The 26212-nt window shown below is 47.3% G+C and overlaps 1 protein-coding gene across 5 annotated transcripts in view; it reads right to left on the bottom strand.

The window, feature by feature from the left end:
- Positions 1-581: 581 nt before the first annotated feature.
- Positions 582-26212, bottom strand: part of TBC1D8 (TBC1 domain family member 8) — a 289606-nt gene continuing 263975 nt past the window's right edge. For all 5 annotated transcript variants that reach the window (XM_063953447.1, XM_063953449.1, XM_063953450.1 and 2 more), the window contains 5 exons: positions 25255-25495; positions 25031-25096; positions 15303-15392; positions 14903-15003; positions 582-1783 (listed from right to left, as the gene is read on the bottom strand). In XM_063953447.1, coding sequence (XP_063809517.1) covers positions 1340-1783; positions 14903-15003; positions 15303-15392; positions 25031-25096; positions 25255-25495 — 942 coding nt within the window. In that variant the 3' untranslated portion in view covers positions 582-1339. The remainder of the gene's footprint in view (positions 1784-14902; positions 15004-15302; positions 15393-25030; positions 25097-25254; positions 25496-26212) is intronic.

Genomic DNA, 26212 nt, shown 5'->3' with positions numbered 1-26212 from the left:
AATAGACTGCACAAAATCAGTTTGTGCAGCTCTGCTTCACATGCGATTGCACAGCTAAACTACACTCCCCCCGTAGGTGGCGACTATCCGATCGCAGGGCTGCAAAAATCACTGCCCATCGATCAGGTCTGAATTACCCCCATTAACCACTAAGGGGTCTATTCAATTCAGAATTTGTCAACAAGTCGAAAAAAACTACACTTTCCGACTTTTTTAGGTTGAATCTGGATTCGACCTATTCAAGTCAAGTGCCGTTTTTCCAACAAGTCGGGAATTCTGACTTGTCGGAAAACACGTGGATCGGCAGATTAGCCGTGGATCAACGTATTTTGATGGATCTGAGGGCGTTCCCGACAGGTTTTTAGCCCATTTTCGACAATGCCAATCCGACTTAAAAAAAATGGCGGATCGCCACTGTCGGAAACGGGCAGAAACCTGTCGGAAATGCCCGCAAAATTAATAGTGAAGTGTTGAATCCTCTCCGTCGCAGAGGATCCGACACCAACTGAATACACCCCTAAGAGTCCATCACTGGAAAGAGGCCCCTGAGTTTATTACTACATGAAAAACAGTACAGAAAATGTAATAAAAACATGTTTATTGAAAAGTGCAGCTTATCACAAATCAAGACAAAAAGCACAAGGTAAGTCAACTTGACATCTGTAAAGGACATACAAATTCCAATGCAAATCAAATACAATAAAAGTTTCAATTCCCAGCATTGAAACGTTATTAGTGCAAACACAAACAAAATTGAAACTCACATATACAAAACAGTGGACATATGACATAAACCTGTATGGATTTTTTACAAGAAGAAATATTTGGCATGCCATTAATGGACACTCCATACAACCTGGTCAGCTTTTACCTGGAAGTTATAGGGTTTGCTAGTTGGCTTCAAATATATGCATAGGAAGAACTAAGCGCGGCCAAGATTGTAATACAAAACTGCCCAGTGTGCTTTGGTAAATCAAGAATGCAGAATGTTATAATCTTGGTGTCTTTGTTCTAATCCATTGTCTTCAATGTAAAACACAGTGTTTTAGAACTGTCATTTTTCCTTTTTTTACATGAAGCAAATGTTATGAAACTGTTTGTTACAGCTTATTTTTGAGTGTCCAACACTTTAAGCCTTCAGGACAATGCATATTACATCACATTGCAAAGTAATGTCATTTGAGGTTTCCATCAGCTTGTTGACTATTCATTGGTAGGACAATATATAAATATAAAAATGATCATCTCTCATATACAGGTGCTTTCCGCACACAACTGTTCCCAGAAAGCTAGCTGCCAGACACTCTAAAATCCAGAAAACAACTAAATGAATCTTGATTCAGCATGAAATGGAGGACAGCTGGTTCATTCCGTTAGTTTTTAGACTGTACGGATTATTTTTAGCACTTTCTAACTTTGGTTTCAGTTCCCATGGCTTCTCAAAGAAATTCACTAATGACTGCTCAGTCAAGAGAGATGCCAATATGTGTTCAAGAGACACTGCCCAGTCTGATTCAGTCAGTGGTATGGACTGAGCAGGATGCTGTGGAGCATTATTGGTCTCTGAGAACACACAGTCCTGGTCTGAGGAGGCGGCACCGTTTTCTGAATCTACATATTCATCTGAAGCGCTTCCTGAGCTTATGCTAATGCTGCGTTGCCCAACCTCTCCAATCTGAAGGAGGAGGGTTGTTACTGTGGCAATGGCTTGGTACAGATCATTTTCTTCTGGGTCGTCATGAAACAGGCTGTACATTGTTTTGCAAAACTGTATAAATTCTCTCTGTAAATAAAAATATACAAATAAAACAATGGGACAACACAAACAATCTGGATGTGAAATATTTCCTAAAAGGGCAAAATTCACTGAAAAGTTATGTTACAACTAGCACTTTATTAACAGTTTCACAAACGTAATACAAAAGTATAATAGTACATTATAAAAAACAAAAACTCATTTTATCTCATTTGCTGATCAACACCTTACATTTTTATCACAAGAACTAACTGGGGGCCAGCCCCTCCCCAACGGCTCCCATGGCCAGAGATGGGGCAGACTAAGAGGGAGGAATACTGCAGAGCCGGCAGCGGGTAAGTATTACAGCAAATGAATCAGTGACGTGCAGTGAGGTGAATGGCTGGGGAGGCACACATGGGGATGGGTCTGAATGCTGGGAGCCTGTCTCACTCCCCCCCACTCACTGTAATGCTCCCCTCACTACACTAAGCTACAGTGTCCATTGAGTCTCCTACCTGCATCCCTGTGTCTTTTTTTTCTGCTGCCGACTGACCTCTGATTACAGTGCACTTTCTAGTCACATGACAGAGGCATGCCTCTATTAGTTCCCTTTCTGTGCGTTATTGCCCGTGGTGTGGCCCCGCCCCCAGCTCTGCAAAGCAGATTCTGACTAAAGAACAGAGGCAGAGCTGTTGCTGACTCTCTCATCTGCCTGCAGCTCTGGGGATCTCCACAAAAATAAGATTTTACTTACCGGTAAATCTATTTCTCGTAGTCCGTAGAGGATGCTGGGGACTCCGTAAGGACCATGGGGATAGACGGGCTCCGCAGGAGACATGGGCACTTTAAGAAAGAATTTAGTTTCTGGTGTGCACTGGCTCCTCCCTCTATGCCCCTCCTCCAGACCTCAGTTAGAGAAACTGTGCCCAGAGGATATGGACAGTACGAGGAAAGGATTTTGTTAATCCAAGGGCAAGATTCATACCAGCCACACCAATCACACCGTATAACTTGTGATAACTACCCAGTCAACAGTATGAAAACAACATATCATCAGTTCAAGACCGATGCAACTATAACATAACCCTTATTGAAGCAATAACTATATACAAGTATTGCAGAAGAAGTCCGCACTTGGGACGGGCGCCCAGCATCCTCTACGGACTACGAGAAATAGATTTACCGATAAGTAAAATCTTATTTTCTCTAACGTCCTAGAGGATGCTGGGGACTCCGTAAGGACCATGGGGATTATACCAAAGCTTCCAAATGGGTGGGATAGTGCGGATGACTCTGCAACACCGATTGAGCAAACATGAGGTCCTCCTCAGCCAGGGTATCAAACTTGTAGAATTTTGCAAATGTGTTTGAACCCGACCAAGTAGCAGCTCGACACAGCTGTAGTGCCGAGACCCCCGGGCAGCCGCCCAAGAAGAGCCCACCTTCCTAGTGGAATGGATTTTGGTAACGGCAAACCAGCCGTAGAATGCGCTTGCTGAATCGTGTTACAAATCCAGCGAGCAATAGTTTGCTTTGAAGCAGGGGCACCAATCTTGTTGGATGCATACAGGACAAACAGCGCTTCAGTTTTCCGGACTCTAGCCGTTCTGGCTACGTAAATTTTCAAAGCCCTGACCACATCAAGTAACTCGGAATCCTCCAAGTCACGTGTAGCCACAGGCACCACAATAGGTTGGTTCATATGAAAAGATGAAACCACTTTTGGCAGAAATTGCGAACGGGTCCGCAATTCTGCTCTATCCAAATGGAAAACCAAATAGGGGCTTTTATGTGACAAAGCCGCTAATTCAGACACTCGCATAGCCGAAGCCAAGGCTAATAACATGACCACCTTCCACGTGAGATATTTCAACTCCACAGTTTTAAGTGGTTCAAACCAGTGTGACTTTAGGAAACTTAACACCACGTTAAGATCCCAAGGTGCCACCGGAGGCACAAAAGGAGGCTGCATATGCAGCACTACCTTTACAAAAGTCTGAACTTCTGGGAGAGAAGCCAATTCTTTTTGAAAGAAAATGGATAGGGCCGAAATCTGGACCTTAATGGAACCTAATTTAAGGCCCAAATTCACTCCAGTTTGTAGGAAGTGAAGGAAACGGCCCAGATGGAATTCTTCCGTAGGAGCATTCTTGGTCTCACACCAAGAAACATATTTTCGCCATAAACGGTGATAATGTTTTGCGGTTACTTCCTTCCTAGCCTTTATCAGCGTAGGGATAACCTCAACCGGAATGCCTTTTTCTGCTAGGATCCGGCGTTCAACCGCCATGCCGTCAAACGCAGCCGCGGTAAGTCTTGGAACAGACAGGGTCCCTGTTGCAACAGGTCCTGTCTTAGAGGAAGAGGCCACGGATCTTCTGTGAGCAGTTCCTGCAGATCTGGATACCAGGTCCGTCTTGGCCAATCTGGAACAATGAGGATTGTTCTCACTCCTTTTCTTCTTATTATCCTCAACACCTTTGGTATGAGAGGAAGAGGAGGAAATACATAGACTGACCGGAACACCCACGGTGTCACTAGGGCGTCTACCCCTACTGCCTGAGGGTCTCTTGACCTGACGCAATACCTCTGTAGCTTTTTGTTGAGGCGGGACGCCATCATGTCTATCTGTGGCAGTTCCCACCGACTCACAATCTGTGCGAAGACTTCTGGATGAAGTCCCCACTCTCCCGGGTGTAGGTCGTGTCTGCTGAGGAAGTCTGCTTCCCAGTTGTCCACTCACGGAATGAACACTGCTGACAGTGCGCTTACATGATTCTCCGCCCAGCAAAGAATTCTGGTGGCTTCCGCCATTGCCACTCTGCTCCTTGTGCCGCCTTGGCGGTTTACATGAGCCACTGCGGTGATGTTGTCTGACTGGATCAGAACTGGTTGGTCGCGAAGTAAGGTCTCCGCTTGACGTAGGGCGTTGTATATGGCCCTTAGCTCCAGGATGTTGATGTGAAGACAAGTCTCTTGACTTGACCAAAGACCCTGGAAATTTCTTCCCTGTGTGACTGCTCCCCAACCTCGGAGGCTTGCGTCCGTGGTCACCAGGATCCAGTCCTGAATGCCGAATCTGCGGACCTCGAGAAGGTGAGCACTCTGCAGCCACCACAGTAGTGACACCCTGGCCCTGGGGGACAGGGTGATCAACCGATGCATCTGAAGATGTGACCCGGACCACTTGTCCAGTAGGTCCCATTGGAAAGTCCTCGCATGGAACCTGCCGAAGGGAATGGCCTCGTATGACGCCACCATCTTTCCCAGGACTCTAGTGCAATGAAGCACTGACACCTGTTTTGGTTTCAATAGATTCTTGACCAGAGTCATGAGTTCCTGGGCCTTCTCTATAGGGAGATAAACCCTCTTCTGGTCCGTGTCCAAAATCATGCCCAAGAAGGGTAGACAAGTCGTAGGAACCAACTGCGACTTTGGAATATTGAGAATCCAGCCGTGTTGCTGTAACACTTTCAGTGAAAGAGATACGCTGTTCAGCAACTGCTCTCTTGATCTCGCTTTTATGAGGAGATCGTCCAAGTACGTGATAATAGTGACACCTTGCTTCCGCAGGAGCACCATCATTTCCGCCATTACCTTGGTGAATACTCTCGGGGCCGTTGAGAGACCAAACGGCAACGTCTGAAATTGGTAATGACAATCCCGTACCACAATTCTGAGGTACGCCTGATGAGGTGTATAAATGGGGACATGAAGGTATGCATCCTTTATGTCCAGAGTCACCATAAAATCTCCCCCTTTCAGGCTTGCAATGACTGCTCTTAGCGATTCCATCTTGAACTTGAACCCTTTCAGGTATATGTTCAGGGATTTTAAATTCAATATGGGTCTGACCGAACCGTCTGGTTTCGGGACTACAACATGGTCGAATAATAACCCCCTCCTTGTTGAAGGAGGGGAACCTTGACCACCACCTGTTGAAGATACAATTTGTGAATTGCAGTTAACACTGTTTCCCTCTCGTGGGGGGAAACCGGCAGGGCCGTCGGTGAGGGGGCATCTCCTCAAAGTCCAGCTTGTATACCTGAGACACAATATCTATTGCCCAGGGATCTAACAGGGAGTGAACCCACTTGTGGCTGAACTTACGAAGGCATGCCCCCACCGGGCCTAGCTCCGCCTGTGGAGCCCCAGCGACATGCGGTGGATTTTGTAGAGGCCGGGGAGGACTTCTGTTCCTGGGAACTAGCTGTGTTGTGCAGCTTCTTTCCTCTGTCCCCCCCTCTGGCAAGAAAGGACGCACCTCGGACTTTCTTGTTTCTTTGTTCGAAAGGCTGCATTTGATAATGTCGTGCTTTCCTAGGCGGTGCAGGAATATAAGGCAAAATATCAGAATTACCAGCTATAGCTGTGGAGACCAGGTCCGAGAACCCTTCTCCACACAATCCTCAGCCTTCCATATGCCTCTTAAGTCGGCATCATCTGTCCATTGCATATTCAACTGGACACGTCAAGCAGAAATCGACATAGCTTTGACTCTAGGACCCAGTAGACTCATGTCTCTTTGGGCATGTTTTATATATATATATATATATATATATATATATATATATATATATATATATATATATAAAGAATTTACTCACCGGTAATTCTATTTCTCGTAGTCCGTAGTGGATGCTGGGACTCCGTAAGGACCATGGGGAATAGCGGCTCCGCAGGAGACTGGGCACAACTAAAAGAAAGCTTTAGACTAACTGGTGTGCACTGCCTCCTCCCACTATGACCCTCCTCCAGACTTCAGTTAGGATACTGTGCCCGGAAGAGCTGACACAATAAGGAAAAATTTTGAATCCCGGGTAAGACTCATACCAGCCACACCAATCACACCGTATAACTCGTGATACAATACCCAGTTAACAGTATGATAACAACTGAGCCTCTCAACAGATGGCTCAACAATAACCCTTTAGTTAAACAATAACTATATACAAGTATTGCAGACAATCCGCACTTGGGATGGGCGCCCAGCATCCACTACGGACTACGAGAAATAGAATTACCGGTGAGTAAATTCTTATTTTCTCTGACGTCCTAAGTGGATGCTGGGACTCCGTAAGGACCATGGGGATTATACCAAAGCTCCCAAACGGGCGGGAGAGTGCGGATGACTCTGCAGCACCGAATGGGCAAACTCTAGGTCCTCCTCAGCCAGGGTGTCAAACTTGTAGAATTTAGCAAACGTGTTTGACCCCGACCAAGTAGATGCTCGGCAAAGTTGAAGAGCCGAGACCCCTCGGGCAGCCGCCCAAGAAGAGCCCACCTTCCTCGTGGAATGGACTTTTACCGATTTAGGATGCGGCAGTCCAGCCGCAGAATGTGCAAGCTGAATCGTACTACAGATCCAGCGAGCAATAGTCTGCTTTGAAGCAGGTGCACCCAACTTGTGGGGCGCATACAGGATAAATAGCGAGTCAGTCTTTCTGACTCCAGTTGTCCTGGAAACATACATTTTCAGGGCCCTGACTACGTCCAACAACTTGGAAGCCTCCAAGTCTTTAGTAGCCGCAGGCACCACGATAGGCTGGTTCAGATGAAAGGCTGATACCACCTTAGGGAGAAATTGGGGACGAGTCCTCAATTCTGCCCTATCCATATGGAAAATCAGATAAGGGCTTTTACATGACAAAGCCGCCAATTCTGATACACGCCTGGCCGAAGCCAAGGCCAACAACATGACCACTTTCCACGTGAGATACTTCAATTCCACGGTTTTAAGTGGCTCAAACCAATGTGACTTTAGGAAATCCAACACCACATTGAGATCCCAAGGTGCCACTGGAGGCACAAAAGGGGGCTGAATATGCAGCACTCCCTTAACAAAAGTCTGAACTTCAGGTAGTGAAGCCAGTTCTCTCTGGAAGAAAATCGATAGAGCCGAAATCTGGACCTTAATGGAACCCAATTTTAGGCCCATAGTCACCCCTGACTGTAAGAAGTGCAGGAAACGGCCCAGCTGAAATTCCTCCGTTGGGGCCTTCCTGGCCTCACACCACGCAACATATTTTCGCCATATGCGGTGATAATGGTTTGCAGTTACTTCCTTCCTAGCTTTAATCAGCGTAGGAATGACTTCCTCCGGAATACCCTTTTCCTTCAGGATCCGGTGTTCAACCGCCATGCCGTCAAACGCAGCCGCGGTAAGTCTTGGAACAGACAGGGCCCCTGCTGCAGCAGGTCCTGTCTGAGCGGCAGAGGCCATGGGTCCTCCGAGATCATTTCTTGAAGTTCCGGGTACCAAGCTCTTCTTGGCCAATCCGGAACAATGAGTATAGTTCTTACTCCTCTTCTACTTATTATCCTCAGTACCTTTGGTATGAGAGGAAGAGGAGGGAACACATAAACCGACCGGTACACCCACGGTGTCACTAGAGCGTCCACAGCTATCGCCTGCGGGTCTCTTGACCTGGCGCAATATCTTTCTAGATTTTTGTTTAGGCGGGACGCCATCATGTCCACCTGTGGCCTTTCCCAACTGTTTACAATCAGTTGGAAGACTTCTGGATGAAGTCCCCACTCTCCCGGGTGGAGGTCGTGCCTGCTGAGGAAGTCTGCTTCCCAGTTGTCCACTCCCGGAATGAACACTGCTGACAGTGCTAACACGTGATTTTCCGCCCATCGGAGAATCCTTGTGGCTTCTGCCATCGCCGTCCTGCTTCTCGTGCCGCCCTGTCGGTTTACATGGGCGACTGCCGTGATGTTGTCTGACTGGATCAGTACCGGCTGGTTTTGAAGCAGGGGTTTTGCCTGACTTAGGGCATTGTAAATGGCCCTCAGTTCCAGAATATTTATGTGTAGGGAAGTCTCCTGACTTGACCATAGTCCTTGGAAGTTTCTTCCCTGTGTGACTGCCCCCCAGCCTCGAAGGCTGGCATCCGTGGTCACAAGGACCCAGTCCTGTATGCCGAATCTGCGGCCCTCCTGAAGATGAGCACTTTGCAGCCACCACAGCAGAGACACCCTGGTCCTTGGAGACAGGGTTATCAGCCGATGCATCTGAAGATGCGATCCGGACCACTTGTCCAACAGGTCCCACTGAAAGGTTCTTGCATGGAACCTGCCGAATGGAATTGCTTCGTAGGAAGCTACCATCTTTCCCAGGATCCGCGTGCAGTGATGCACCGACACCTGTTTTGGTTTTAGGAGGCCTCTGACTAGAGATGACAACTCCTTGGCCTTCTCCACCGGGAGAAACACTTTTTTCTGTTCTGTGTCCAGAACCATCCCCAGGAACAGTAGACGTGTCGTAGGGACCAGCTGTGACTTTGGAATATTTAGAATCCAGCCGTGCTGTTGTAGCACCTCCCGAGATACCCCGACTAACAACTGCTCCCTGGACCTCGCCTTTATCAGGAGATCGTCCAAGTACGGGATAATTAAAACTCCCTTCTTTCGAAGGAGTATCATCATTTCGGCCATTACCTTGGTAAAGACCCTCAGAGCCGTGGATAGACCGAACGGCAACGTCTGGAATTGGTAATGACAATCCTGTACCACAAATCTGAGGTACTCCTGGTGAGGATGGTAAATGGGAACATGCAGGTAAGCATCCTTGATGTCCAGTGATACCATGTAATCCCCCTCGTCCAGGCTTGCAATAACCGCCCTGAGCGATTCCATCTTGAACTTGAATTTTTTTATATATGTGTTCAAGGATTTCAAATTTAAAGTGGGTCTCACCGAACCGTCCGGTTTCGGTACCACAAACATTGTGGAATAGTAACCCCGTCCTTGTTGAAGTAGGGGCACCTTTACTATCACCTGCTGGGAATACAGCTTGTGAATTGCCTCTATCACTGCCTCCCTGCCTGATGGAGTTGTTGGCAAGGCATATTTGAGGAAACGGCGGGGGGGGGGGGGGGGGGGAGACGTCTCGAATTCCAGCTTGTACCCCTGAGATACTACTTGAAAGATCCAGGGATCCACCCGTGAGCGAGCCCACTGATCGCTGAAATTTTTGAGACGGGCCCCCACCGTACCTGGCTCCGCCTGTGGAGCCCCAGCGTCATGCGGTGGACTTAGAGGAAGCGGGGGAGGACTTTTGCTCCTGGGAACTGGCTGTATGCTGCAGCTTTTTCCCTCTACCTCTGCCTCTGGGCAGAAAGGACGCGCCTCTTACCCGCTTGCCCTTATGGGGCCGAAAGGACTGTACCTGATAATACGGTGCTTTCTTTGGCTGTGAGGGAACATGGGGTAAAAATGCAGACTTCCCAGCTGTTGCTGTGGAAACTAGGTCCGAGAGACCATCCCCGAATAACTCCTCACCTTTATAAGGCAAAACTTCCATGTGCCTTTTAGAGTCTGCATCACCTGTCCACTGCCGAGTCCATAACCCTCTCCTGGCAGAAATGGACATTGCACTTATTTTAGATGCCAGCCGGCAAATATCCCTCTGTGCATCTCTCATGTATAAGACTGCGTCTTTAATATGCTCTACGGTTAGCAATATAGTGTCCCTGTCTAGGGTATCAATATTTTCCGACATGGAATCTGACCACGCAGCTGCAGCACTGCACATCCATGCTGAAGCAATAGCTGGTCTCAGTATAATACCTGTGTGTGTATATACAGACTTCAGGATAGCCTCCTGCTTTCTATCAGCAGGTTCCTTTAGGGCGGCCGTATCCGGAGACGGTAGTGCCACCTTCATTGACAAGCGTGTGAGCGCTTTATCCACCCTAGGGGATGTTTCCCAACGTGACCTATCCTCTGGCGGGAAAGGGTACGTCATTAGTAACCTTTTAGAAATTACTAGTTTCTTATCGGGGGAAGCCCACGCTTCTTCACACACTTCATTTAACTCCTCAGATGGAGGAAAAACTACTGGTAGTTTTTTCTCTCCAAACATAATACCCTTTTTTGTGGTACCTGGGGTAACATCAGAAATGTGCAACACATTTTTCATAGCCTCAATCATGTAACGTGTGGCCCTATTGGAAGTTACATTAGTCTCATCGTCGTCGACACTGGAGTCAGTATCCGTGTCGACATCTGTGTCTGCCATCTGAGGTAGCGGGCGTTTTAGAGCCCCTGATGGCTTTTGAGACGCCTGGGCAGGCACAGGCTGAGAAGCCGGCTGTCCCATATTCGGTATGTCGTCAAACCTTTTATGTAAGGAGTCGACACTGTCACGTAATTCCTTCCACATAACCATCCACTCAGGTGTCGGCCCCGCAGGGGGTGACATCACATTTATAGGCATCTGCTCCGCCTCCACATAAGCCTCCTCATCAAACATGTCGACACAGCCGTACCGACACACCGCACACACACAGGGAATGCTCTGACAGAGGACAGGACCCCACAAAGCCCTTTGGGGAGACAGAGAGAGAGTATGCCAGCACACACCAGAGCGCTATAATAATACAGGGATTAACTGAATTATTTCCCCTTATAGCTGCTATATAAGTTATACTGCGCCTAAATTTAGTGCCCCCCCTCTCTTTTTTACCCTTTGTAGCTTGATACTGCAGGGGAGAGCCAGGGAGCGATCCTTCCAGCGGAGCTGTGAGGAAAAAATGGCGCCAGTGTGCTGAGGGAGTTAGCCCCGTCCCTTTTTTGGCAGACTTTTCTTCCGCTTTTTTCAGGAATTCTGGCAGGGGTAATTTATCACATATATAGCCCTGGGACTATATATTGTGATGATTTGCCAGCCAAGGTGTTTATATTGCTGCTCAGGGCGCCCCCCCCCCAGCGCCCTGCACCCATCAGTGACCGGAGTGTGAGGTGTGCATGAGGAGCAATGGCGCACAGCTGCAGTGCTGTGCGCTACCTTGTTGAAGACCGAGGTCTTCTGCCGCCGATTTTCCGGACCACTTCTTGCTTCTGGCTCTGTAAGGGGGACGGCGGCGCGGCTCCGGGACCGAACGATCGAGGTCGGGTCCTGTGTTCGATCCCTCTAGAGCTAATGGTGTCCAGTAGCCTAAGAAGCCAAAACTATCTCCAGTCAGGTAGGTTCGCTTCTTCTCCCCTTTGTCCCTCGCTGCAGTGAGTCTGTTGCCAGCAGATCTCACTGTAAAATAAAAAACCTAAAATATACTTTCTTTCTAGGAGCTCAGGAGAGCCCCTAGTGTGCATCCAGCTCAGCCAGGCACAAGATTCTAACTGAAGTCTGGAGGAGGGTCATAATGGGAGGAGCCAGTGCACACCAGTTAGTCTAAAGCTTTCTTTTAGTTGTGCCCAGTCTCCTGCGGAGCCGCTATTCCCCATGGTCCTTACGGAGTCCCAGCATCCACTTAGGACGTTTGAGTAATAAATATATATATATATATATATCTCTCTTAAGACAGCATCTTTAATATATATATCTCTATATATACATATATATATAACAGCCAGTCAGGCGGCACTCCAATACCAATCAGGAATAATACGTAAACTGCCGGTATCTTCCAAATAGAGAGAGATATAGCGTCTCTCCCAAATATGCAGCGTCCTGACGAAAATGTAATTATCTACATTGAAACGTTGACAGTACTCCTGGCTCCTCTCCTTCTTTACTCGCCGTGAGTGCCGCCTTCACGGACGCTGCATATATATATATATATATATATATATATATATATACATACTAGGGTCTCAATCTCTGCTGATAAGGTACCTGTCCACGCTGCCACAGCGCTATAAACCCATGCCGACACAATCGCCGGTCTGAGTAGTGTACTAGAATGTGCACGCTATCTGCAGGATCCCTGAGAATAGCTGTTACGTCAGGGCTACCTTTTGGGCAAACGTAACACCCTAGGGGAAGATTCCCATCGTATCCTGGCCCTAGTAGGGAAAGGATACTGCCTGAGAAGTCTTTGTGGGAAGCTGCAGCTTCTTGTCTGGAGATTCCCGCTCTTTTTCATCATGAGAGGAGGGAAATTTACCTCAGCTTTCTTCCCCTTAAACATGTGTACCCTAGTGTCAGGGACAGATGAGTCATCAGTGATATGCAAATCATTTTTTATTACAATAATCATATATTGAATACTTTCCTGCCATTTTGGCTGTAACTTTGCATTATCGTAGTCGACACTGGAGTCAGACTCCGTGTCGATATCAGTGTCTATTATTTTGGATAGTGATCATTGAGAGACTCTGAAGGTCTCTGCGACATAGGGACAGACATGGGTAGACAGGGAGTCTGTTCTCTAATCTTTTGTGCAATAAATTCACCTTAGCACTTAATTACACATATCCAAACAGGTGTCGGCGTTGTCGACGGAGACACCCTCTCACACACATATTTGCTTCATCTCCTCCTTAGGGGAGCCTTTTACCTCAGACATGTCGACACACACGTACCGACACACTATACACTCCTCTGAAGACAATTCCCCCATAAGGCCCTTTGGAGAGACAGAGAGAGAGTATGCCAGCACACACCCCAGCGCTATTAACCCAGGAATAACACAGTAACTTAATGTTAACCCAGTAGCTGCTGTTTATATTGATTTTTGCGCCTAATTATGTGCCCCCCCTCTCTTTTTACCCTCTTCTACCCTGTATCTGCAGGGGAGAGGCTGGGGAGCTTCCTCTCAGCGGAGCTGTGGAGAAAAAACATGGCGCTGGTGAGTGCTGAGGAAGAAGCCCTGCCCCCTCGACGGCGGGCTTCTGTCCCGCTTTCATGTACAATTTTTGGCGGGGGCTCATACATATATACAGTGCCCAACTGTATATATGCAAACTTTTGCCAAAGAGGTCTCTAATTGCTGCCCAGGGTGCCCCCCCCCCCTGCACCCTTACAGTGACCGGAGTATGTGGGTGTAGTGTGGGAGCAATGGCGCACAGCTGCAGTGCTGTGCGATACCTCCGTGAAGACTGGAGTCTTCTGCCGCCGATTTCGAAGTCTTCTTGCTTCTTTCACCCGGCTTCTGTCTTCCGGCTCTGCGAGGGGGACGGCGGCGCGGCTCCGGGATCGGACGGCAAAGGGTGAGATCCTGTGTACGATCCCTCTGGAGCTAATGGTGTCCTGTAGCCTAAGAAGCAGGACCTATCTGCAGAGAGTAGGGCTGCTTCTCTCCCCTCAGTCCCACGATGCAGGGAGTCTGTTGCCAGCAGAGCTCCCTGAAAATAAAAAACCCAACAAAATACTTTCTTATAGCAAGCTCAGGAGAGCTCACTAAACAGCACCCAGCTCGTCCGGGCACAGATTCAAACTGAGGTCTGGAGGAGGGACATAGAGGGAGGAGCCAGAGCACACCAGAATCTAAATTATTTCTTAAAGTGCCCATGTCTCCTGCGGAGCCCGTCTATTCCCCATGGTCCTTACGGAGTCCCCAGCATCCACTAGGACGTTAGAGAAAGTAATAATAACCCCTTCATATTTAAGATGTTTTAATTCTCACTGACAATTTTTATATTTTTATTACGTTTGGGCAAACACATTTTTAAGTTTTTTTGTACAGGTGAGTATTATTGTAATATGGGAATAAATGTTATTATATTCTGGTTATTTAGGGAGCAATTCAATTGTTTTATGCACCGTGATAATTAATCAATGTACAATAGTGCAATTTAATTGTTCCAGGCGCCCATAAAGTTTTGTGCTTGTCGCACCCTATAAGACCGGGTTTAGCCATGAAACGTGTGCCGTCACACCCATCCACACCCCACCCCACCCCCTTGCGGCACGCACGCCCCTACAGATCAACAATTGAAATGCTCCAAAGGTAGGTAAGTAGGGACAATGCTTCTTTTACAGTATCTACACAATGTGAAGTATGAATGGCTTGTTCCTAACTATACACACACACTGTGGCCAGTAGTGAGCAGTATTACAGGGGGTGCTACATGAGTATTAGCCTAGAGTAGTGGTTCCCAAACTTTTTTGAATCACGGCGCCCTAGATTATCAAAATTGTTTTTCACAGCACCCCTATGCCAAATGTTTCTTATTGAGAAATATAGAAATAAATATTAAATTGTGTGGTGAGGGACAAGTTTTGCTTCTGTTTTTCCATATATTTTATGATTGGCAGCCACTAGCACTGCTTTTGCCTACTACATTGACCATATGTAATTTGAATTGGTCCCGGACCACCAGTCCAAGGCACCCCTGCAAGTGCTCTGAGGCACCCCAGGGTGCCACGGCACACAGTTTGAGAACCCTGGCCTAGGTTGTCCTGAACCCTAAATCGGGAACTGCTGAACACTATACCTGGGTCATTTTTGGTAATTCTTTCTCTGTGTTTTTATTCTTTTCTCTTTTCAAGTCTTTAAGCATCTGCTTTAGTTGCTTTTGGTAGTCCTTTTCTCCGCCTGAGTAAGAAAGTAATAAAATGAAACTTAAAGTCACAGCAATGAGGACCTTTGATTGTATTTGCAGTTGTAACGTCATATAAACTCTGTACTGGTTAATTTAAAAAAAAGGAAAAAAAAACACACCGTAAAATAGTAAACAAAGTTAATATGTAAATTGTTAAAAACAAGCATAAATATGGATTGTAAATAAATCTAAAAATGCGTGCTAGATTATATAAAATGTAGGTAAAAACAGAAGGAATATACTGTATGAGTGGACATTTTCTCAAAGTTGACAAAAATAAATTAACTCCTACTATTTGCTTTTGTAAGCTTCAATGGTCTGGTAGTTGACAGAAGAGGCCCTTTCAGTGGTGACTGACAGTCGTGGTCATTCTCTGTAAGAGCTGATTAAAAATAAAACAAAGTCAGCAACAGTCTCTCAAACAAAAGCATGAACAGTCTACTAACAAAAATCAGTGTATGAAATGCTCTGCAAAGAGTAATTCCACAGGAAAAATAGATATATGTATACAGAGGACTTCCGGTGGGCGGGGCATCTTGTATGGCCGCATTTTACTGAGCTCCCTATTCCTAGCTACAGAATCTGTGCAAATCCTGCAAGTTTTGATAAAATTCCTGACTACCAGCAGAGTGCACACTGTGGGGATCATTTTAAGGTCCTTTTCAATAAGGAGCGATTATATGCCACCGGAGCCCGGACACCGACACTGATAGCCCTCGTGGCAGCTTGAGACGCCGGGAGTAACGTGCCCCCTCCCTTACCTGCTATATACATCTAAACCGGCACCCTGACCTGTCTCCTGACGGGCTGACAATACCCTCGTTGGACCCCCCTGAAGCCTATACCTGGCTCTGGTGTCTGTCTGGCGGGAGAGGCGGAGGAGAGAGCTTGCGGGACGGTGGAGACGGGACCCACGCGAAGGCCTGTGCTTCGGCGATTGACGACGCGCTCCCCGCCGCTGGTTTGCTGTGCGGTGCTGTGGGAGACTGCAGAGACGGACGTGGCGCCCTGACATCCTGGGCCCCCGGGAGCCCCACCGTGCTTGTGGTACGGCTGGACCTCGGAAGCCGCGTATATGCAGCTACATGCCCTCCTGAAGGGGTAAGCACCGGAAGCTTGCCCCGCCGGCGCCCGTTTACTTGTTTGTATCTTCGTCACTGCAGGTCTGGGTGCTGAGGACGGGTTATAGCGGGAGGTTCGGAACAGCTGTGGTTGGCTCAGATCTCCCGGGATGGCCTGGAGAGGACGTGTTGGATGCGCCTGTCAAGACCGCTCCAATATTAATATCTGGCTGGAGGAACAGCGCTTGACGTGCATACTGCGCTGGTGACAATTTCTACGCTGCTGATCTCCCTCTCCTGACGGCACGATTATTGAGGAGACGCTGGGCTCTGCAGATCTTCCCCAGTGAGCTTCTCATACACACGCGAGACGATTTGGCCTCTCCATTGGAGGAATACGGGACTCTGCCCCCCCATTGTATTATAGCAGGGACGTATTTTCATTCGATAATTCTATTCTGTATTGCTTGACAACTGCTCAAGATTTAAATATGCAACTTGTATACTCTTTTGCAACGGAGATGGCGGAAGCCATTGCCGAGCTTCTTTTACCCCCAATTAACAGATGGATAGATAAAATCACATTAAAATTAGATGATACTCTTCTTAAAGAAGGTTCACCGGCATGTTGTACAATCGTAACGGTTGGTGATGGTGATCCCGGTGCGCTGGGGGACCGGATTATTGCTTCTCAACACCTTTCTGCCCAGCAGACTAAGATCCCTTTTCCAATAAATGGTGTGGTTCATGCAGTCCATCACCAACATAACCAGAGTCCTTATAGCCCCATAGAGATCCTAGGCTACTCTGTAGAGTCAGTATTGCATGGGCCGATGAGGATGGATTTAGTTAGTACCCTGAATGCAGTGGCTAGTAGAGACGCTCCCCAATTTGAAAGGAAATTACGCATGGGCTTTGGTGGATCGGGAGCTGTAGATACTCCTGGGTTTAGACCACAACGTTTTTCAACAAATATTAGCTTTTTGACATTGCTCTTCCATTTCATTTTTGCCCCTGATGGTATCAACACTATGCATGCATTATCCTTACACCAGGGACCCTTAGAAGCTGTCACATGAACAAATTGCTCTTTGCTATTACTCTATTATCCAACCGATATCGGACATGTGTTCACTATTTTGACTTCGGCTTTCTGTCTCCAACGCCTCTATTGGCTCTGCAACTTTGTCTTGTTTACGTTTGTGTTTCAGCTAATTTAAACCGCTACATTTGTTTATCCTGTTCATCTGTTGTTTTCTCTGCCTCTCCTGGTGCAGAACTACAACAGCTTGGATAAGTAACTCTAGAAATGAGAAATGAAGAGTATTCGCATATGTCGGGGAGACAAATAGAAACAACTGATTTTGTTAGATATTATTGTTCTTTTAGATCCATAATTTGTTATTGTTAGGCCAGACCCTCTCTGGTGTATAATCCAGAGACGGTCACCTTAGTTAGGAAAGGAAAAGTTAAAGAAAACGATGGAGGCATTGACATCTTGATGCGTTATTGTACACTATGTAAATTTGTCTATTTACCTACATTTACATTTTCACTGTTTTTCATGTATAACCTTTATTTATAGCAAATGTGATAACATCACATAATGTCTGATTCACACCACCTCTGATGACTATCTGGCACTTATGTAATCCTTTGATGTGACCTCTTTGCTCTTGTATTGTTATGTCGTGCTTCAATAAAAAAAATATATTTTAGATATATGTATACAGTATACTGACCTGTGAAATAACACTAAGATAAAGCACCCCTTGCTCATTTTAAAAGTAAATAAGACTATTGGCTAGTATTCGCACTCTCTAAACGTTCAATGAAAATGGAGGCCTGCTGGAAAACCTGTGATATAGAATAGATCTCCATTACATCTTAACAGTTCAGGGAACCACAAGACTGTAAAATGGATTCTGGACAATATTGGAAGCAATATTGTAGGAACTGGAATGGGCGAGAGCGGATCTTCAGTAGCAAATCTGCTACTGAAAAAATTTCATGCTGGAGGCCGCCCAATGATGCAAATAATAAGATTTTACTTACCGATAAATCTATTTCTCGTAGTCCGTAGTGGATGCTGGGACTCCGTAAGGACCATGGGGAATAGCGGCTCCGCAGGAGACAGGGCACAAGAATAAAAGCTTTAGGATCAGGTGGTGTGCACTGGCTCCTCCCCCTATGACCCTCCTCCAAGCCTCAGTTAGGATACTGTGCCCGGACGAGCGTACATAATAAGGAAGGATATTGAATCCCGGGTAAGACTCATATCAGCCACACCAATCACACCGTACAACTTGTGATCTGAACCCAGTTAACGGGTGGTCTTCTGTTTGCCGGCGGTCGGGCTCCCGGCGCTCAGTATACCGGCGCCGGGAGCCCGACAGCCGGAATACCGACAATTATTTTCCCTCGTGGGGGTCCACGACCCCCATAGAGGGAGAATAAAATAGTGTGGCGCGCGTAGCGCGCCACCGTGCCCGTAGCGTGGCGAGCGCAGCGAGCCCGCAAGGGGCTCATTTGCGCTCGCCAAGCTGTCGGTAAGCCGGCGGTCGGGCTCCCGGCGCCGGGATGCTGGTCGCCGGGAGCCCGACCGCCGGCCAGCCGTAGTGAACCCCAGTTAACAGTATGATAACAACGAAGGAGCCTCTGAAAAGATGGCTCACAACAACAATAACCCGATTTAGTTAACAATAACTATGTACAAGTATTGCAGACAATCCGCACTTGGGATGGGCGCCCAGCATCCACTACGGACTACGAGAAATAGATTTATCGGTAAGTAAAATCTTATTTTCTCTGACGTCCTAGTGGATGCTGGGACTCCGTAAGGACCATGGGGATTATACCAAAGCTCCCAAACGGGCGGGAGAGTGCGGATGACTCTGCAGCACCGAATGAGAGAACTCCAGGTCCTCCTCAGCCAGGGTATCAAATTTGTAGAATTTAGCAAACGTGTTTGCCCCTGACCAAGTAGCTGCTCGGCAAAGTTGTAAAGCCGAGACCCCTCGGGCAGCCGCCCAAGATGAGCCCACTTTCCTTGTGGAATGGGCTTTTACAGATTTTGGCTGTGGCAGGCCTGCCACAGAATGTGCAAGCTGAATTGTACTACAAATCCAACGAGCAATAGTCTGCTTAGAAGCAGGAGCACCCAGCTTGTTGGGTGCATACAGGATAAACAGCGAGTCAGACTTTCTGACTCCAGCCGTCCTGGAAACATATATTTTCAGGGCCCTGACAACGTCAAGTAACTTGGAGTCCTCCAAGTCCCTAGTAGCCGCAGGCACCACAATAGGTTGGTTCATGTGAAAAGCAGAAACCACCTTAGGGAGAAATTGAGGACGAGTCCTCAATTCTGCCCTGTCAGAATGAAAAATTAAGTAAGGGCTTTTATATGATAAAGCCGCCAATTCTGACACACGCCTGGCTGAAGCCAGGGCTAACAGCATCGTCACCTTCCATGTGAGATATTTTAAGTCCACCGTGGTGAGTGGTTCAAACCAATGTGACTTAAGGAACCTCAAAACAACATTGAGATCCCAAGGTGCCACTGGAGGCACAAAAGGAGGTTGTATATGCAGTACCCCTTTTACAAATGTCTGAACTTCAGGTACTGAAGCCAGTTCTTTCTGGAAGAAAATCGACAGGGCCGAAATTTGAACCTTAATGGACCCTAATTTTAGGCCCATAGACAGTCCTGTTTGCAGGAAATGGAGGAAACGACCCAGTTGAAATTCCTCTGTAGGGGCCTTCTTGGCCTCACACCACGCAACATATTTTCGCCAAATGCGGTGATAATGTTTTGCGGTTACATCCTTCCTGGCTTTGACCAGGGTAGGGATGACTTCATCTGGAATGCCTTTTTCCTTCAGGATCCGGCGTTCAACCGCCATGCCGTCAAACGCAGCCGCGGTAAGTCTTGGAACAGACAAGGCCCCTGCTGGAGCAGGTCCTGTCTTAGAGGTAGAGGCCACGGGTCTTCCGTGAGCATCTCTTGAAGTTCCGGGTACCAAGTCCTTCTTGGCCAATCCGGAACCACGAGTATCGTTCTTACTCCTCTCCTTCTTATGATTCTCAGTACTTTTGGTATGAGAGGCAGAGGAGGGAACACATACACTGACTGGTACACCCACGGTGTCACCAGAGCGTCCACCGCTATTGCCTGAGGGTCCCTTGACCTGGCGCAATATCTGTCTAGTTTTTTGTTTAGACGTGACGCCATCATGTCCACCTTTGGTTTTTCCCAACGGTTTACAATCAGGTGGAAGACTTCTGGGTGAAGTCCCCACTCTCCCGGGTGAAGGTCGTGTCTGCTGAGGAAGTCTGCTTCCCAGTTGTCCACTCCCGGAATGAACACTGCTGACAGAGCTATCACATGATTTTCCGCCCAGCAAAGAATCCTTGCAGCTTCTGCCATTGCCCTCCTGCTTCTCGTGCCGCCCTGTCTGTTTACGCGGGCGACTGACGTGATGTTGTCCGATTGGATCAATACCGCCTGACCCTGAAGCAGGGGTTTCGCTTGACTTAGGGCATTGTAAATGGCCCGTAGTTCCAGAATGTTTATATGAAGAGATGTTTCCATGCTTGACCACAAGCCCTGGAAGTTTTTTCCCTGTGTGACTGCTCCCTAGCCTCTCAGGCTTGCATCCGTGGTCACCAGGATCCAATCCTGAATGCCGAATCTGCGGCCCTCTAGAAGATGAGCACTCTGCAACCACCACAGGAGGGACACCCTTGTCTTTGGTGACAGGGTTATCCGCTGCTGCATCTGAAGATGCGAACCGGACCATTTGTCCAGTAGATCCCACTGAAACGTTCTTGCATAGAATCTTCCGAATGGAATTGCTTCGTAAGAAGCCACCATTTTTCCCAGGACCCTCGTGCACTGATGCACTGACACCTGGCCTGGTTTTAGGAGGTTCCTGACTAGCTCGGATAACTCCTTGGCCTTCTCCTCCGGGAGAAAAACCTTCTTCTGGACTGTGTCCAGAATCATTCCTAGGAACAGAAGACGTGTCGTTGGAATCAGCTGCGATTTTGGAATATTTAGGATCCACCCGTGCTGACGTAACACTATCTGAGATAGTGCTACTCCGACTTCTAACTGTTCCCTGGACCTTGCCCTTATCAGGAGATCGTCCAAGTAAGGGATAATTAATACGCCTTTTCTTCGAAGAAGAATCATCATTTCGGCCATTACCTTGGTAAAGACCCGAGGTGCCGTGGACAACCCAAACGGCAGCGTCTGAAACTGATAATGACAGTCTTGTACTACAAACCTGAGATACCCTTGGTGAGAAGGGTAGATTGGGACGTGGAGATAAGCATCTTTGATGTCCAGAGACACCATATAGTCCCCTTCTTCCAGGTTCGCTATCACCGCTCTGAGTGATTCCATCTTGAATTTGAACCTTTTTATGTAAGTGTTCAAGGATTTCAGATTTAAAATTGGTCTCACCGAGCCGTCCGGCTTCGGTACCACAAACAGCGTGGAATAATACCCCTTTCCTTGTTGTAGGAGGGGTACCTTGATTATCACCTGCTGGGAATACAGCTTGTGAATGGCTTCCAGAACTGCCTCCCTGTCGGAGGGAGACTTTGGCAGAGCAGACTTCAGGAACCGGCGAGGGGGAAACGCCTCGAATTCCAGTTTGTACCCCTGCGATACTACCTGTAGAATCCAGGGATCCACTTGCGAGTGAGCCCACTGCGCGTTGAAATTCTTGAGACGGGCCCCCACCAAGTCTGAGTCTGCTTGTAAAGCCCCAGCGTCATGCTGAAGACTTGGCAGAAGCAGGGGAAGGCTTCTGATCCTGGGAAGCGGCTGCATGGTGCAGTCTTTTTCCCCTTCCTCTGCCCCGGGGCAGAAAGGAATGGCCTTTTGCTCGCTTGTATTTATGGGAACGAAAGGACTGAGTTTGAAAAGACGGTGTCTTTTTCTGTTGATGTGAAGTGACCTGGGGTAAGAAGGTGGACTTTCCAGCTGTTGCCGTGGCCACCAGGTCCGAAAGACCAGCCCCAAATAACTCCTCCCCTTTATACGGCAATACTTCTATATGTCGTTTGGAATCCGCATCCCCTGACCACTGACGCGTCCATAACGTTCTTCTGGCAGAGATGGACATAGCACTTACTCTTGATGCCAGGGTGCATATATCCCTCTGTGCATCACGCATATATAGTAATGCATCCTTCAAATGCTCTATAGTTAACAATATATTGTCCCTATCCAGGGTATCAATATTTTCAGTCAGGGAATCCGACCACGCGACTCCAGCACTGCACATCCAGGCTGAAGCGATTGCTGGTCGCAGTATAACACCAGTATGTGTGTATATACTTTTTAGGATATTTTCCAGCCTTCTATCAGCTGGTTCTTTGAGGGTGGCCGTATCAGGAGACGGTAACGCTACTTGTTTAGATAAACGTGTGAGCGCCTTATCTACCCTAGGGGGTGTTTCCCAACGTGTCCTAACCTCTGATGGGAAAGGATATAGTGCCAATAATTTATTAGAAATTAGCAGTTTTTTGTCGGGAGAAACCCACGCTTTATCACATACCTCATTCAATTCATCTGACTCAGGAAAAACTATTGGTAGTTTTTTCACCCCCCACATAATACCCTTCTTAGTGGTATTTGTAGTGTCAGAAATGTGCAATGCTTCCTTCATTGCCGTGATCATGTAACGTGTGGCCCTACTGGACATTACGTTCGACTCATCACCGTCGACACTAGACTCAGTATCTGTGTCTGGGTCTGTGTCGACCCACTGAGGTAACGGGCGTTTTAGGGCCCCTGACGGTGTCTGAGACGCCTGGACAGGCACTAATTGATTTGCCGACTGTCTCATGTCGTCAACAGTTTTTTGCAAAGTGTTGACATTATCACTTAATTGTTTGAACACGATCATCCAGTCAGGTGTCGACTCCCTAGGGGGTGACATCACTAACGCAGGCAATTGCTCCGCCTCCACATCATTTTCCTCCTCATACATGTCGACACACACGTACCGACACACAGCACACACACCGGGAATGCTCTGATAGAGGACAGGACCCCACGAGCCCTTTGGAGAGACAGAGGGAGAGTCTGCCAGCACACACCCAGCGCTATATATATATACAGGGATAACCTTATATAAGTGTTATTCCCTTATAGCTGCTGTTTATATTGTCATTTGCTGCCAATAGTGCCCCCCCTTCTCTTTTTTACCCTGATTCTGAAGCAGGACTGCAGGGGAGAGTCAGGGAGCCGTCCTTCCAGCGGAACTGTGAGGGAAAATGGCGCTTGTGTGCTGAGGAGATAGGCTCCGCCCCTTCACGACGTCCTTATCTCCCGCTCTTTTGTGTAAAAATGGCAGGGGTTAAAATACATCCATATAGCCCAGGAGCTATATGTGATGTATTCTTTTGCCACCTAAGGTATTATCATTTATATTGCGTCTCAGGGCGCTCCCCCCCAAGCGCCCTGCACCCTCAGTGACCGGAGTGTGAAGTGTGCTGAGAGCAATGGCGCACAGCTGCGGTGCTGTGCGCTACCTTAGTCTGAAGACAGGATTGTCTTCTGCCGCCGATTTCACCGGACCTCTTCGTCTCTTCTGGCTCTGTAAGGGGGACGGCGGCGCGGCTCCGGTGACCCATCCAGGCTGTACCTGTGATCGTCCCTCTGGAGCTAATGTCCAGTAGCCTAAGAAGCCCAATCCACTCTGCACGCAGGTGAGTTCGCTTCTTCTCCCCTTAGTCCCACGATGCAGTGAGCCTGTTGCCAGCAGGACTCACTGAAAATAAAAAACCTAAATTAAACTTTTATTCTAAGCAGCTCAGGAGAGCCACCTAGCCTGCACCCTTCTCGTTCGGGCACAAAAATCTAACTGAGGCTTGGAGGAGGGTCATAGGGGGAGGAGCCAGTGCACACCACCTGATCCTAAAGCTTTTATTCTTGTGCCCTGTCTCCTGCGGAGCCGCTATTCCCCATGGTCCTTACGGAGTCCCAGCATCCACTAGGACGTCAGAGAAAACATTTAAAAATGTGAACACAACACAGGCATCGCGACCATCGGGATTACCGGTAGACCCCCTGCATACGCAGCCTGGCTGCGTATGCAGGCGCACTGGCGCCATATTTTCCCCGCAGCGGCTGCGTGTAATGTCACACAGCGCCCCTAAAATAGTCCAGACATGCCTGCATTGTCCGGACAACTTCCAAACTAATGACAGCTTGAGCTGGTCAGTGTCTACTTCTAGCGCAGGGGGATAACATGAGAATACGTCTACTGCCTGTACTACTTAGATCTGAGAACCAAGTATTATTGGTGTCTCCTTTATAATGAAATTACACTATGGAGACAAAAGTGATTGGACGCTGATAGTGAATAGATCAAGATTTTATTGACGTCAGTACTTTGTAGGTCCACCACGTGCAGCGATTACTGCAGACACCCTTCTTGGCAAACTGTTCACAAGTTCCTGGACAACAGCAGGCGGTACGTTTTGCCATTACGCCTTACGTACAGTGACCAACTGCGACAATGAAGTTCAAGTCAGTCTAAAACGCACCTATCGCTCCAAATCGATCCTGAGGTACTCAATGGAGTTAAGATCTGGACTCTGAGCTGGCCAGTCCATCCTGGTTACCAAATTTTCTGTATACCAGTCCAGCATCGTCCTTGAAACATGATATTGAACAGCCTATGATGACCCCCTTTTCAAACTCTGTAAACTTCTTTCAGCAGGCCATTTAATTAGCAAATGATCTAATCAGTTCCCACCTACCCATTCTATACCTTCACAAACACGTGTCTGCTGAAGGAGCACAACATTTTGCTTGTGAGGGGAAAGGGGTGGGGGGTCCCAATCACTTTTGTCTACAAGGTTTACATGTATACACAGGTAAACACATTCTTTCAATATAAATGAATTATTATGATCCAAATACTTGCAAAGCATTCACCTGGTGATATATGAAGTCGGTACAACAATTTGATTTTTTCATTCATCTCCCCATTGTATATAATATCTGCAAGAATAAGGAAACAACTCAACCATCTTTGTTTTTTTTCTACCATCTTAAGTTCCTGGAAAGACATTCATAATTTAATCTCACACATTGAATTGACCTTGTATACAGGAGCTACTGTTGCTGTATTATACAACATTAGGCACAAGTGTAATCACCTAAACACCAAGCAAATGATTTGAACTCAATGAGATTATCCTGATTTTCATCCAGCAGACGGAACATCCTTTCAGCTAAAACCTCTGTGTGAGGACCCCATGTCCAGGGAGAACATAGCCTGAAGAGGTCCACAAATTGCCGACTGTCAATCTTGTACTGTTCTGCATAGGGCCTTCTGGGATCATGGCGCTCAAGTAATGAGGAGTTCCCTTCCCAGTAGCAACTGATGAAATGCTCCATCTGAAAAAGGAAACCAAGGGAAACTAAAAAATGATAAATACAATTGCATGTTTTATTCAAGTGTTTTATTGCATCTCTAAGCAGGTATGACAGGGATACATCAGCAACAGCAATGAGAGACAGGTGCATAGAGTATAACACAAGGAAGAACGCTGGTCTTTGTTATTTATTCAATTCCAGAGTTTGCAATCCAAAAATATTATCATCAAATATTTTTTTTATTTTATAAGCACATCATTATAATGCATAACAGTAAACATTTGTATACCCCTCTCATAAATGAGGAACTCACGCTTTATGCTGGGCATACACAGGCATAAAATATGCCTGTCAGATTGACAGGCATTTTATCAGACACTGCAGCTATCCGGGACATACACTGAGAGCTCTCACAGTGTAAGTCACATGATATCGGCACTCCACCCCTGACGAGGAGACATCTCCTCATTCCTTCCTATGTAAAGGAACAGGGAAAATATCCATCAGTCAACCAAGGTAGGGCACTTAGGAAATATTGCATCATAGGGACATGCTGGACGATCCAGCATATCCGACCGATCGATATCACCTATTTTCTCTTACCAAAGCTCCCAAACCGGGTGGGAGAGTGCTGAGGGTCCTGCAGAACTGACTGACCAAACTGAAAGTCCTCAGAGGCCAAGGTATCGAACTTACAGAACTTTGCAAATGTATTCGAACCTGACCAAGTAGCTGCTC

This window comes from Pseudophryne corroboree, chromosome 2 (assembly GCF_028390025.1).
Source record: "Pseudophryne corroboree isolate aPseCor3 chromosome 2, aPseCor3.hap2, whole genome shotgun sequence".
Lineage (NCBI taxonomy): Eukaryota > Metazoa > Chordata > Amphibia > Anura > Myobatrachidae > Pseudophryne > Pseudophryne corroboree.
This window is presented reverse-complemented; position numbering and strand designations above follow the sequence as displayed.